This window comes from Heloderma suspectum, chromosome 1 (genome assembly GCF_057233095.1).
Source record: "Heloderma suspectum isolate Gila_16-S chromosome 1, 16-S_ref, whole genome shotgun sequence".
NCBI lineage: Eukaryota > Metazoa > Chordata > Lepidosauria > Squamata > Helodermatidae > Heloderma > Heloderma suspectum.
The window spans coordinates 26,585,112-26,600,967 of NC_139458.1; the positions used below are offsets into that span (position 1 = coordinate 26,585,112).

The 15,856-nt window shown below is 46.0% G+C and overlaps 1 protein-coding gene across 6 annotated transcripts in view; it reads right to left on the reverse strand.

Annotated features, from left to right (window-relative positions):
* Positions 1 to 15,856, reverse strand: part of LOC146357041 (cholesterol 24-hydroxylase-like) — a 68,935-nt gene that overhangs the window by 37,394 nt on the left and 15,685 nt on the right. For all 6 annotated transcript variants that reach the window (XM_084839030.1, XM_084839051.1, XM_084839040.1 and 3 more), the window contains 2 exons: positions 9,679 to 9,817; positions 1,901 to 2,011 (listed from right to left, as the gene is read on the reverse strand). In XM_084839030.1, coding sequence (XP_084695156.1) covers positions 1,901 to 2,011; positions 9,679 to 9,817 — 250 coding nt within the window. The remainder of the gene's footprint in view (positions 1 to 1,900; positions 2,012 to 9,678; positions 9,818 to 15,856) is intronic.

The window sequence follows — 15,856 nt, forward strand, 5'->3', positions numbered from 1 at the left end:
GACCAGTTTGGCTGAAAGCAGGCTCAGAAATGTAATAATTAACCAATTAGTACACTAGGCTAATAAGCAACTGTCCACAAATGCTTCCTGTGAGCAGTATTTCTATGCACCCAGAACTCTCCAACATGTACAGCAGAAAAATGGCTAAACAGAATGTACAGTCAGTGTTTCGGTTGCATCTTTCAGCCTGGGGACTGTTGGGAATGTTGCAACCTCGTCTGCAAGTTACAGGAAGGGGGCAATGTTGCAGTTAGTTAATTCATGGGAATTTGGGGCACAGCGAGCCTTAGCATCTCTATAGCCTACAGTGTGGTTCCCTGCTTTTCCCCTTCCTCCCCCCTCCCTCTCTGACATTCTCCATTGCTGGGAGGACACGCACTTGCTGTCTCTCCTGCTGGTGTTATAGAACACAAAGAAATGGACTGAACAAGCTTTGTTTGAAACTCTTTGCCATACCTGCATTTTTATACAAGAAATTGTGAGCACACCATTTTTCCTTTCTTCACTAAAGAGGGATACGGTCTCTTTTTTTTAGCCTTGTGTGCATGTGTGTAAACGCTCATTCTGTTCTGCCTTATGTATTTTTCTTTGCTAAACTGTCTTTCTAACAAGAGGTATCATTACCAAATAATTCCAACCAGGGACAACTGAGGGAGTAGTGTCACATTTTCTGTTTCTATGTACCCACAGTGCTGTCCAGATTGGGGGTAATAACATGCCACCAGGACTCAACGGAACTAGCCATCTTTCTTCTCATGCTGAAAATACCCAGGCAGAGAAGCAGCAAGCAGCTGAGTCCATTTACAAAGTTAAGAAAGAATGCTCTCAGCTTGAGCCAACAAGGGAAACACTCAACAGCTGTGGGAGGAAAGGGAAGCAGGGACAGCAACAGCTGAGACTCATCAAGCTGCTTCTACAAAGGTCTGGGAACAGAGACTAGAGAGGTGAGAAGGCAGAATGGGTATCGGGGGAGGGACAGGTAGAGAAGAGCTGTTCAAGAGAGGGCAAATTGACAATCACTTCCCTGCAAGCCCTGGCTAGGCCTTCCTTTGTTTGGAGACCAGTAGGTAGCCACAGGTGAACATCACTCACTCACACCAAAACCTGGGCTTAGCCTTTCTCTCTCCAAGGAATCTGGATTCTCATCAGCTAATTTTTCATGGGAGCTACTTCCCCAGAGCCAGGAAACATCCATCTGAGAAAGATCTCACCAATAAGGAGCAGATCTCAGCAATAAGCAGCAGATGTGGAGAAGGCCCAGCACCACTGGGAACTGGACCCTGGACTTTCCCATATGAGGTAGCCTGAAGAGATTAATGGACTCCTGGTTTAGGGCCATTAAGGGTGGGAGAGAGGCGTTATTCTTTACCTTGAAACATAACAAGAAGAAAAGACTTGCAACAAAAGCCTGCATAGCTAACTTGTGGACTCTTGAAATTATGTATGCTACAGAAGAGGGTGGGTGTGATGTGCCCCTACCAGGGGACCCACCCACACTGACCTAGCCAAAAGATGACATGTGGGGATGGGGAATCCACAACCATCTAATACTGTACTTGACTGATGAGTTGTTCAGACTGAAGACCAGAAGATGCAGCTTTATAGGTTTATTTCTCCCCCACCCATGTCGCCTGCTCCCTGCTGGGTCGGTACTTGCAATACCACCTCTGGCCACCTGCAGCAGTAGCAGAGAGCAAACTAGCAGGTGATGCTGACTGAGACCAACCAGACTCCCACAGCTAGAGTCCCTGAATCAAGACTCCTGGAACTTAGAATCACTCCTGAAAAAGAGGTCCAGTTCCAAAAGTTTGCAGGCCACCACCTGAATAAGCTTGATAAGCAATAACTTCAGTTTCAGATACCTGGGAGAGAGATCACATGAAAAAAACTCTGCACTGACCTCGAAAAAAGGAATGCGTGACTTGTCCATTCCAGTCATAACCATGTACACAGCATGCGGAAATGGTGTCTGATCATCATATAGGGTACTCACTTCTAGTCCAAAAGCCACCTGATAACATTGAGAAAAATGAGAAGATCAGTCAAATATGTGAGAGAGCATGGAGAAGGGGCTGCTATACTCTGCATACCCTCCCCTCCCCCCCATGTGTAATCATGACTTCATTGGATAATTTTGATTTATTGTTTTAAACTGAGTTTGTTGAGAGCCACATTGAACTAGTTAAGAATGGGAGGAGGAGGACTGATTATTATTGTGGACCTCCAGATGTTGTTGGAAAACAACTCCAACATCTCTCATCACTGGGTATGCTGGATAGGGCTAATGGGTGCTGCAGTCCACCAACATCTGGAAAGCTACAGGTTCCCCATCTGTGCTCTACAAGAGGCTGAGACAGAGGACTTTTCTACATGAGGCTTTTAACCACCACTTTACCAAGGCATCTGCTTCTGGATTCTTTGTGGGATTAAGATGGGATGCTCTACACATATTTTTCCATGTTTTTTCCTTCGCTGCATTTCTGTATGTTCCATTACATAACCTCTACGTGGTGCTGTGGTGTAGCAGAATTGCGCAACTACACTGTGGTATCACGCCATCATTTCCAGATATAACAGATTTTCACCCATTAAAAAAAAAAAAAAGCAAGAATGATTGCAAAGAACAGGAGAGGCTCTGGAGGATAATGACTTCGTGTAAAGCATCTGCTAACAACCATGAGTGAGGAATCCTGAGCAGAGAATAAAAGCCTCATGCAGGGGCAAAGACAAAATTCCAGAATCAGTCTACTCTCCCATTATTTGCAAGCACCATCTCTTGTTCCCATGGTGGCTGTTCCTCGGTCATTCAAAATGGGCCAGCTGTCTCACTTCACAGAGAAGAACCTGCCACTTCCCATGCCAGCACTCAACCCACATTGAGTGGGGTTTGCAACAATATGAAAAGCTGTACATTCTGCTTCTGGTAAATGAGAGCCAAATGACATATTATGAACTAACCAATTTTATTTTGAAGAAAAAGCAGTGTGTGTGTGTGTGTGTGTGTGTGTGTGTGTGATGGTGTGATCTGCATTGAGGCCCAACACCAGTTTCCTGCTAAGACCCTCACCCCATCCCTGGCTGCTCTTTGCTGTCAAAGGTGCTGTTTACAGTAAATAGCACCTTCAGAGGTACGTAATTGCAAGGGACATCCAGCAGAAAATTGGTGTAGGTCCCTGCCCAGATTGGAAGAACATTTTGGTTCAGTGGTGTATAGTTTCTTTTTCTCCTAAAGTGTGAATAACATAAATGTGTAATTTGGTCCTGAGAAAGGACCTGTTTGATTTGTCTAGGGAACTTATTTATTTATTTATTAAATTTATTAATCGCCCATCTGGCTGGTCACCCAGCCACTCTGGGCGATGTAAAATAATACAACAGTTTTAAACAATAAAATTCCACACTGAAACATCGTATTTCTAAAAATACCTAACCCACCCCAAATGCCTGCCTGAACAACCACATTTTTAATGCGTGATGGAAGCTCATTAAAGAGGGGGCATGGCAGAGTTCCCTAGGGAGGGAGTTCCACAGAGTGGGGGCCACCACAGAGAAGGCCCTCTCCCTCGTCCCCGCCAGCATAGCTGTCCTGGCTGATGGGACAGAGAGAAGGCCATCTGAGGCTGATCTTGTTGAGCGGCCTGTCTGGTGTTGGGGGAGGCACTCCTTGAGATAGGCTGGGTCGGAACCATATAGGGTTTTAATAAAGGTCAAAACCAACACCTTGAATTTGGCCTGGAAACAACTGGTATCCAGTGCAACTCCTTCAGCACCAGATCAATGTGATCCTGCTGGCAGCTGCCTTTAATCAGGTGAGCTGCCGTGTTGTGCCACCAAGAGCACAGTAAATCAAAACAAGTGTCACACTGTGGGCAGTTGTGTGCAGTTTTGTTTTGACTATCAGAATCTTTTCCCATATTATATGTGGCAAACCTGACTTTACTATAGGAAGGGCACTCAAAACTGAGACGCAGTCTCAAAATTGAAATGCAGCTCCATAATTATGTTTGTAATACATGTGTTTGTAAACATGACTTTGTCATCCCTTGTAGTTGAGAGAGATGTTTTCCTGTGAACATGGAAAACAACTTAAATGTACACCTAAAATACACAATGTGAGAATAGCACCCCTCCTCAAAACCCCCCCCTACATTGCCTCTCCAAGTTATGAGAAATTCTAGGGGCACAACAATTACCTAGGTTGGGCTCCCTTTGGAAGGAGGTCCCTGAGGGCTTAGTGGGAGTTTGTAATACTTTATTACTTACAAACATATGGGTTCAGCATTGGTTGAGGCAGAGCATAAACACTCTGACAGCCAAAGTCCACTGCTCCCACATCAGATCTCCAGGGAGAAAGCCAAAACTCCAAAGTACTGTTAGCTGGGCAGAGTTCTTTTCATGCAGACCCAGCTGGCCTCCTTTCCCTGCCTAGGCGCCTTTCTACAGGAGGCTTTGATTGTGCACTCCTGATGTGCTCACTCACGGTAGTTTGTGGGTCCTTTATATGACCTCATCATTCTCCAGGGCTAGGGATGTACGAAAGTCACTTACCGTTTCGCGGATCTGCTTCGGGGGGGGGAGGCGCTCCGTCCCTCCCACCGGAATCCTGCCGGGCCGGCTCCGCTATGCGGGGATTCCGTGGAGCCGCCGGCCGGTTCCACCCGCAGCCGGACATGTGGCCGCTGGGCAGCAGGGATGCAAATGGCAGCTGCCGTAGCTGCCGCTGTTTGCGTCCCTGTATTTAACCGTGATAGGCTACATAAATATTTACGTAGCCTATCACGGCAAAGTTTTTTTAAAAAATCGTACTCAAATGGTGGCGGCTATGGCGACCGCCATTTGCGTTCCTTTTTTTCCGTCGTTTTAGCCTATGTAAATATTTACGTAAACTATGACGGCGAAAAATAAGGAACGCAAATAGCGCCCACTACGCTATTTGCGTTCCCCTTTTTTTCCCGCTGTCATAGTAAGCTAAAACTGCGAAAAAAGGGAACACAAATGGCAGCCACCGTAGCCGCTGCCATTTGCATAAGCGGTTTGTTTGTTTGTTTTACCTTGCCGTGATAGGCTACGTAAATACTTACGTAGCCTATCATGGCCTCCGCAGGGACGCAAAAGGCGTCCCTGTGTTAGCCGTAATAGGCTACGTAAGTATTTACGTACAGCGAAAAATAAAGGAACGCAAATAGCACCCACTATGCTATTTGCGTTCCCCTTTTTTTTTTGCCGTCATAGCTTACGTAAATATTTACGTAAGCTAAAACTGCGAAAAAAAGGGAACACAAATGGCGGCCACCATAGCCGCCACCATCTGCATATGCGGTTTGTTTGTTTGTTTGTTTGTTTTACCTTGCCGTGATAGGCTACGTAAATACTTACGTAGCCTATCACGGCCTCCGCAGGGACGCAAAAGGCGTCCCTGCATTAGCCGTGATAGGCTACGTAAGTATTTACATAGCCTATCACGGCTAGAATGAAGAAGCGAATGGCAAATCAGTGCAGACGGCAGCAGGTAAGTGCTCCATTTTGTGCACCTTTCGGGGGTTGGGGGCTCCATCCCGTGTGCCTTTCGTGGGTTGGGGGGCAGGGGCCTCGTTCCACCATGGATTTCAGGGGGCCGAATGCACTGGCATTCGGCCTCACCGAGATCCGTGGCGGAATTCTCTGACATCCCTATCCAGGGCCTCTCCGGCTCTTTGCAACCATTATCGCAGGGGTTTTTTTTTCCTAATGAGGAAAGTCTGCTATTATTTTGAAAACGCTTCATAAAGCCCTGTGTAATTGTGCAATTCTGCCATACCACAGCACAATCTGATGACTGTATAACATATGAAAGGCAGAGAAAGAAAAGCCCTAGAAAAAAGCATGTGTAAAGGAGCCAATCTTAATCCCACAAAGAATCTGGAAGCAGTAGCCCCGGTAAAGGTGCGGGATAAAAGCATCATGTAGAAATGCCCTAGAATGATGGGAATAAGGATGAGCCATCTCCTCTGATGTTCACCTAGCCTTCTTGGGCATCCTTGGCTCCCAGAGGTACTTCCTCAGGACAGCCCACACTGATAACCCCACTCACAGAAATCTGAAAGGAAACTCATAACAATGTTACTTATTTATAAAGGTATCAAGATAGCCCCAGGGTTCTAGTATTATGGGAGCAAGAAAGACCTCTCCTTATCCTCTCTCCCTAGGCCATGCATAATTGTATACACCTGTATCATGTCCCCCCTAACCTGCATGTTTTCTAAGCTGAAGAGCTCCAAATGTTGTCATCGTTCCTCATGGGAAGGTGCTCCAGCCTCTGGTCACTTTCATCATTTTGATTGCCCTTTCCCCCCTCCTTTGCCCGTTCTACAATATCCTTTTTGGGATGCAGTGACCTGAACTATACCCAGTATTTCTCGTGTGGACACACCACAGATGTATAAAGCCATTACAATATTGACAGTTTTGTTTTGATTCTTTTCCTCATGATCGCTGACACAGAATTTGCATTTTTCACAGCAGCTGCATACCGGGTATATGTTTTCATCACGCTATCCACAACAAACACTGAATTGGGATGCACCACAAATTAGTGCAGTTAAAAACTCTAAAGAAAATTTTTTTGGGAATCTTTATACTAATGTTTTTTAAACACACACACACACACACACACACTACAGTGATCAATACAACCACAACATGAGATAATATAAAATGACCAAACGCGTTTTGACACAGGTCTTCCTCAGTGGTCAAACTAATATTTTTTTTTATACACATAATAAAACAAATACTTAACAAAAATAAATAAACCCGTTGGATTATAACTGAAGTTCTTATCAGAACCAAAATACTAAAGCAATAATAAAGCTAAAAAACACCTTCCTACGGACCTCTCAAATCTTCAAGGCTAGGAGGTTCAGGAATTTTCAGCAGTAAAGATAATGTAAATCATGTTTATAATTCCTGCTTCCAACAGCAGTGTTTACTGACCATGGAATTAGGGAAACCTAGAATTTCTCATAACTTAGAGAGGTGATGTAGGGGGGTTTTGTGTGTGGGGGGGTTGCTATTCTCACATTGTGTATTTTAGGTGTACATCTAAGTTGTTTTACATATTCACAGTAAAAAAAAATCTTTAGAGTTTTTAACTGCACTAATTTGTGGTGCATCCCTATTCAGTGTTTGTTGTGTTTTGAGCAGTTGGGATACATATTTCCTTTGTGTTTGCATTAATCAAGCTATCCACCACAACCCTAAGATCCCTTTCCTGGTCAGTTACCGCTAGGTCAGATCCCACAAGTGCATGTGTGAAGTTGGGATGTTTTGCCTTCCTGTGCCTTATTTTATCCCTCTTACATTAAACCGCATTTGCCAAGTTGATGCCCATCCCCCAGAATGGAGAGATCCTTCTGGAGCTCTTTTCTGTCCCTTTTGTTTAAATAATTTCGTGTCACCTGCACACTTGGCCACCTCACTGCTCACCACTAACCCCAGATTATTTATTAACAAGTGAAAAAGCACCGGTCCCAATACAGATCCCTGTGGCACCCTGCTGTTTACATCCCTGCATTGCAAGAATTGGCTATTTATTCCTACTCTACACTTTCTGTTCTTTCAAAAGCCTTTTGAAAGTCCAAGAAGACAAGGTCTGCCCGATCACCCTTATCCACATGCTTGTTGACACTCTCAAAGGAGCCTAAAAGGTTAATGAGACAGGACTGCGTCAGTATGCTGATGACACGCAGCTCTGCTTCTCCTTTTCATCTTCATCAGGTGAGATTGTGGATATGCAAAATTGGTGCCTGCCTGTGATGGACTAGATGAGGGCTAATAAACTGAAGCTCAATCCAGACATGACTGAGATGCTGTTGGTGGGTGGTTCTGCTGGCCGGATGGAGGGTGCTCAACCTTTTCTGGAGGGGGTTGCAGTCCCCTTGAAGGAGCGGGTTTGTGGCTTGAGGATTGTCAAGAATGGACTAGTAGAAGTGGGAGCTGTGAGGGCCGCTTGGGTAGTCATGTACGAAGTAGCCACCTGGAGGTTGATTGTTTTTTGGCTGATTCTCAGCCCTGCAGCTCAAGGCCACGCTCTGCTCCGGCTAACTGGGAAAATGATAACAGCTGTGCCTGGTGGGAAGATTCAGCCCCCTTGGGGGGTGGAGTGGGGTGTCCTGGGACTGGGCTTGGATTGGGTGTTTCAAATCTGCCCTGAGTTGCTAGGGCTGGGCAATAAAAAGAGGACTAAAGAAGGGGTGGGAATCTCTTCTTGGCCCTGACGGTACTAGGGTGTGCTGCTGGTCGATGGCTATCCTGAGAGGCCCATACTTTGGTCTGTATAGGATAGACTAGCTAGCTTTATTGTTTTGCTCTTGGGGGGGGGGGTGCGCCTTGGTGTTTGGCATTTCTGGTTTTGCTTTGAGTATTGTACCTTGCTTGTAATTTCCTGTACAACCTACTACCTCTCCCCATTCCTTCCTCTTTGTTTCTTTCCCCTAATAAACTTTTATCCAACTTCCAGTTGGTGTGGTGTGTCCTGCATAACTTCAGTGCTAAATACAGTGCCTTTTGTCCTGGGAAGGGAGCTACTGGGTCAACTTTGGGGGAACCTGTGGCCAAGTTGGGCCTGGCCTACCTTGCAGGGTTGTTGGAGTGAGACCAACAATCCTTTACAGGGGTTCTCTTGGAGCCATCTCTATCACTTGAGGCTCAGGTGGCCTCAGAGGCTCAGAGTGCCTTCTATCAGGTTTGGCTGGTGCCCCAGCTAGGTCCCTATCTGGACAAGGATAACCTGATTTCAGTAAACTATGCTCTGGTAATCTCCAAGGTAGAGTACCTCAGTGCACTCAACGCGGGCTGCCTTTGAAGACTGTTCAGAAGCTTCAGCTTGTGCAAAATGTGGCAGCCAGACTAATAACTGGGACCAGAAGGTCTGAGTATATAAAACCAATTCTGGACCAATTGCATTGGTTGCCTGTACGTTTCTAAGCCCGATTCAAGATGCTGGTTTTAACCTACAAAGCCTTACATGGCTCAGGACCACAATACCTGATGGAACACCTCTCCCGACATGAACCTACCCAGACACTATGATCAACATCTGGGGCCTTCCTCTGAGTGCTTCCTCGGAGGAAGGTGCGGAGGGTGGAAACAAGGGAGAGGGCCTTCTCAGTGGTGGCCCCCAACTGTGGAATGGACTTCCCATTGAGGCCTGCCTGGCACCAACACTGCCATCTTTTTGGCGCCAGGTTAAGACTATCCTCTACTCCCAGGCATTGATGGGGCATCTATGCCTACTGTCTGAATATGTCAAGTATTCTGTTGTAATTGTCTTTTTAGATCTTTAAATTGTTTTAAATTTTGTATATTTTAATTATTTTATGCTTTTTTAATCTGTGTATTGTGAACTGCCCAGAGAGCTTTGGCTATTGGGAGGTATAGAAATTAAAGATGATGGTGATGATGATAATAATTTACCTTTGCAGAAGCTATGTGAATTCATCAGCAAGGCTTGTCCTTCTATATATTTGTTCATTTTATCTTTAAAATTGCTTGAATCTCAAAAGTGTGGCAGATGAGCATAACCCCTCCTAGTCCCAGATTTAAGATTTGTCCTTGCCTTTGTCTGTGGCCCAGTGTTGGCATCTGCCAAGGAAACACTGCTGCTCCTTAGTGGCAACAGGACATTCATCCAGTGAGTACCTTTGAAATGACGTCAAGTGTCACCCGACTCAGCAGGTTCTTCATATTCACGTCTGTTTTTCCATCGGCTTTTTCATCCAGCACCTTCATGAGCGCTTCTGCTTTGTCATTAAAGGTTTCCATCCAGCCAATCAGGTAACTGTGCAATTAATACAAGTCACTGAAGAAGGAGCGTTGAGGTATAATTTATACATTACATAGTCACAAGTGGGAGGTGTGATAATTCCATGCACTGTGAACAGAATGCATACAGATTTATGCAGACAGGTGTGTGCACACACCCATACACATGCATGCATGCATAGACATGCCTGTTTGGTAAAGAGAATGAGGTTATCAAAGGATGTTCCTTTGCCCTTCCCTTCCACCCACATATACTTGTGATTGTAGGCAACACACTCATGCTTCTTTCCCCCCTTCTCCCCACAACTCCCAAACTCCCTCCCACAGCCCCTTTTCCCCTCAAGTTTCAGCAACTGAGGCAATGGTATGAAAGATAAGAAGCTGATAGACTGGCAGCTATCTCAAGCCAAGTAGAGCTGCCTTGGGCATGGGTATCAGCTGAGTATCAGCCCCATGCCCAATCCAGCCTCCCAGATATTGGCATTTGGCAAGTGATGCCTAGGCATCCAGGGGATGGACTGGCTTGAAAAAGACACACGCTATTTTGTCTTCTAAACTAAAACTAAATGGATCAGTACAACCAGAGATATGTCGGTATACCATCGGAAGATGGGACTCCCAGGTCGGAAGATGGTCAAAAAGCTACTGGGGAGGAACAGAGGATAAGGTCAACTAGCCCCAGATGTGATGACGCAGCTAGCTCAAAGCCGAAAGAACAGCTAGCAGCCCATGGTGCTGGTGGTGAACGACGAATCTGATGTTCTAAAGATCAACACACCATAGGAACCTGGAATGTAAGATCTATGAGCCAGGGCAAATTGAATGTGGTTATTGGGGAGATGTCAAGATTAAATATAGACATTTTGGGTGTCATTGAACTGAAATGGACTGGAATGGGCCACTTCACATCAAATGACCACCAGATCTACTACCGTGGACAAGAGGACCACAGAAAAAATGGAGTAACCTTCATAATTCATAATAAAGGGGCTAAAGCAGTGCTTGGATACAATCTAAAAAATGACAGAATGATCTCAATTCGAATTCAGGGTAAGCCATTTAACATCACAGTGATCCAAATATACGCCCCAACCACAGATGCTGAAGAAGCAAAAGTAGATCAGTTCTATGAGGATCTGCAGCACCTACTGGATAGTACGCCAAAAAGAGATGTTATTTTCATTACAGGACACTGGAATGCTAAGGTGGGTAGTCAAACGACACCTGGAATTACAAGCAAGCATGGTCTGGGAGAACAAAATGAAGCAGGACATAGGCTGATAGAATTTTGCCAAGACAACTCACTGTGCATAACAAACACTCTCTTCCAACAACCTAAGAGACGACTTTATACATGGACTTCACCAGACGGTCGACACCGAAATTAGATTGACTACATCCTTTGTAGCCAAAGGGGGCGGACATCTATACAGTTTGTAAAAGCAAGACCTGGAGCTGACTGTAGTTCAGATCACGAACTTCTTATTGCACAATTTAGAATCAGACTAAAGAGAATAGGGAAGACCCACAGATCAGTTAGATATGAGTTCACTCATATTCCTCATGAATATGCAGTGGAGGTGAAGAATAGATTTAAGGGACTAGATTTAGTAGATGGGGTCCCGGAAGAACTGTGGACAGAAGTTTGCAACATTGTTCAGGAGGCGGCAACAAAAAACGTCCCCAAGAAAAAGAAAACCAAGAAGGCAAGATGGCTGTCTGCTGAGACACTGGAAGCAGCCCAAGAAAGAAGGAAAGCAAAAGGCAACAGTGATCGGGGGAGATATGCCCAATTAAATGCAAAATTCCAGAGGTTAGCCAGAAGAGATAAGGAATTATTTTTAAACAAGCAATGCGCGGAAGCGGAAGAAGATAATAGAATAGGAAGGACAAGAGACCTTTTCCAGAAAATTAGAAACATCGGAGGTAAATTCCAGGCAAAAATGGGTATGATCAAAAACAAAGATGGCAAGGACCTAACAGAAGCAGAAGAGATCAAGAAAAGGTGGCAAGAATATATGGAAGATCTGTATAGGAAGGATAATAATATTGGGGATAGATGTGACGGTGTGGTCAGTGAGCTAGAGCCAGACATCCTGAAGAGTGAGGTTGAATGGGCCTTAAGAAGCATTGCTAATAACAAGGCAGCAGGAGATGATGGTATCCCAGCTGAACTGTTTAAAATCTTGCAAGATGATGCTGTCAGGGTGATGCATGCCATATGCCAGCAAATTTGGAAAACACAAGAATGGCCAACAGATTGGAAAAAATCAACCTATATCCCCATACCAAAAAAGGGAAGCACCAAAGAATGTTCAAACTATCAAACAGTGGCACTTATTTCACATGCCAGTAAGGTAATGCTCAAGATCTTCCAGCAATTCATGGAACGAGAATTGCCAGATGTACAAGTTGGGTTTAGAAAAGGCAGAGGAACTAGAGACCAAATTGCCAATATCCGCTGGATAATGGAGAAAGTCAGGGAGTTTCAGAAAAACATCTATTTCTGTTTTATTGACTATTCTAAAGCCTTTGACTGTGTGGATCATAACAAATTGTGGCAAGTTCTTGGTGGTATGGGGATACCAAGTCATCTTGTCTGCCTCCTGAGGAATCTGTATAACGACCAAGTAGCAACGGAACAGACCATGGAACAACGGACTGGTTTAAGATTGGGAAAGGAGTATGGCAGGGTTGTATACTCTCACCCTACCTATTCAACCTGTACGCAGAACACATCATGCGACGTGCTGGGCTTGATGAAGCCAAGGCTGGCGTTAAAATCGCTGGAAGAAACATTAACAATCTCAGATATGCAGATGATACCACTTTGATGGCTGAAAGCGAGGAGGAGCTGAGGAACCTTATGACGAAGGTGAAAGAAGAAAGTGCAAAAGCTGGGTTGCAGTTCAACCTCGAAAAAACCAAGATTATGGCAACCAGCTTGATTGATAACTGGCAAATAGAGGGAGAAAACGTGGAAGCAGTGACAGAATTTATCTTTCTAGGCGCAAAGATTACTGCAGATGCTGAGTGCAGCCAGGAAATCAAAAGATGTTTACTTCTTGGGAGGACAGCAATGACAAATCTTGATAAAATAGTGAAGAGCAGAGACATCACACTGACAACAAAGGTCCGCATAGTTAAAGCAATGGTATTCCCCGTAGTAACCTATGGCTGCGAGAGCTGGACCATAAGGAAGGCTAAGCGAAGAAAGATAGATGCTTTTGAACTGTGGTGCTGGAGGAAAATTCTGAGAGTGCCTTGGACTGCAAGAAGATCAAACCAGCCCATACTCCAGGAAATAAAGCCAGACTGCTCACTTGAGGGAATGATATTAAAGGCAAAACTGAAGTACTTTGGCCACATCATGAGAAGACAGGATACCCTGGAGAAGATGCTGATGCTAGGGAAAGTGGAAGGCCAAAGGAAGAGGGGCCGACCAAGGGCAAGGTGGATGGATGATATTCTGGAGGTGACAGGCTCAACCTTGGGGGAGCTGGGGGTGGCGATGGCTGACAGAAAGCTCTGGTGTGGGCTGGTCCATGAAGTCACGAAGAGTCGGAAGCGACTGACCGAATAAACAACAACAATTTTGTCTTCATGGGTAGAGGCCATCAACAGAGATCCATTCCTTCCTTGCCCGACCTCTCCAGTTTCTGGCCTCAGACATTCCACACATAAATTGAGTTCAGAATCTTTTAGGAAAAACAGAATAATTGTTTTTAAAGAAAAAAGGGTATTCTGTTCTCAATACCAGTGCACCCTCAGGTAAGACATTTCTACAAGACGTGGGAATTGAAGGACATCCAAGACCCACTAAATCCAATGCAAAGACTCCTGTTGGCTTCAGTGATGTTTTGCTAAGACACGTTACACTCACCATGCAGATTGGCATCCCATGGCCTTAACGTGGACACTGTGTAACATGGAATCATCACACTGTAGATCTTTCCCAGCCCTGTCTGGAGTTACCAGGTATTAAACCTGGCACCTTCTGCATGCAAAGCACGTGCTCTACCACTGAGGTACAGCTCTTTAGTTAACTTTAGTTGATGAGACTTTATTGTTCTGGCCAGTACTGGTGAGAACCAAGCATTGTGATATAATTTTAAACACACACACACACACACACACACACACACACATCTTGCAAAGGCTGTTGGCTAAAAGCAATAAACATGACTGCTTGACAGAATACAGACAGCTCAATTTGTTTTATATTAATGGTTGATAATTTGTAGTGCACCTTTTAAAATCTGCGCATAACTCTAGCACTTTCAATATTCATAGGAAATCCTGCAGAGAAATAAAAGCAGACTCTCTAGACATTAGAGAGCCAGTATCTGCAGGAGAAGCCACCACCCAGGGAAGAGGGCATGCCTGCTGCTTGCTGCCGCCACCGCCAGCACTGCTCTCCCTGTGGACTCCTGCCTGGCAGTATTTGGAAGGGGGATGTATTGTTTGGATTTTTGTTTTAATTATTGGTGGGGGGTGGGTTTGGGGGGGACTCTGTTGTGTTTTTAGGGGTGGGTAGCCGCCCTGATAGGCGGGAGCGAGGGGGCATGTGTCCACCTGATGGAGGCAGTGAGGGGAGCATTGGGGGCCAGACTATACAGAGGCTGGGCAGCAGACGCTGGCAGAGTGCTAGGGGCAGGCCATGCCAGGTAAGGGGAGCAGGGGAGAGATGTGAACTATCTGTCCCCTGTTCCAGGCCTGTCCAGAGCCAAAGGATGGCTGGGGGAGGCGTGACTCCATCTTCTGGCCTTTGTTTGCTGCTCTGCAATGCCAGGTCTGTTATCCAGAAAACATCCCTCATCCATGACATGATCCTGGATGAGGGTGCAGAACTGGCATGTATTACGGAGACCTGACTGGCTGAGGCCGCTGCTCCAACTCTTGCGGCCATGTGTCCAGCCGGATTTTCGTATGCACAGCAGCCGAGGGCTGGGGATCGGGGAGGGGAAATGGCTGTTATCTACCGGGAGTCCTTGGTCTTCACCAGACCTCCTCTCTGGGAGACCAAGGTTGCTGGAGGTTGGGCCCGAAGGGCAGTCTGGGGATTCTGCTCGTGTACCGTCCACCCCGCTGCACGACTGACTCCCTGGCTGAGGTGCTTGAGGTGGTCTCTGATGTGCGTGTACAGCCCCCTAACTTATTGGTGTGGGGGACTTCAATATACATTCAGAGGCCATCCTCACAGGGGCACCTTGGGACTTCATGGAGACCATGGCTTCCTGGGAGCTGCATCCTATTCCAACTGGGCCCACCCATGTAGCTGGTCATGCGCTAGACCTTGTGTTTGTTTCTGGAGAAGCAGGGAGTGATCTGGAAGTATATCCACCACCCCCTTGTCATGGTCAGATCACTGTCTGGTGACGTTTGACTTCTCAGTTCCACAACCCCTCTGCAGGGGTGGAGGACCTATTAAAATGGTCCGCCCCAGGCGCCTTATGGATCCGAATGGATTTCTGAATGTGCTTGGGGATTCTCTGGAGCATGCCAACGGCCACTCGGTCGAGACCCTGGTGGGTGGCTGGAATGCTGCAATCACTGGGGCATTAGATCGGATGGCTCTGAAACGCTCTCTCCCCCTAAACAGGGCTCAGACTGCACCATGGTTCAATCAATCTGCGGTTATGAGCTCTGAAACAGGAGGTGAGACAGCTAGAGCGCCGGTGGCAGAAGTCTCGCTCCAGAAACGATCAGACACGGGCTAGAGCTGTATCTTCAGCCTATCATGTGGTGGGGAAGGCAGCAAAAAAGGAATATTATGCTCCCCTATCACGTCTGCGGAGTGCTGTCCCAGGAGGCTGTTGGTCCGGAGCCTGATCAGTCCAGTTGCTCCGGAACTGCTAGAGCATTCTAAGGCCTCCTGTGAGGCCTTGGCAAGGCACTTTGCAGATAAAATTATTGGATTAGGAGTGTTATTCTGTGCGCCATGGATACAGTTAGCAAGCAAGAGGCAGTCTGTGGCAAACCAGTTTTGTGGGATTGGTTCCAACTTCTTCCTTCTGATGAAGTGGACAAGGTGCTTTCATCCGTAGGGCTGACC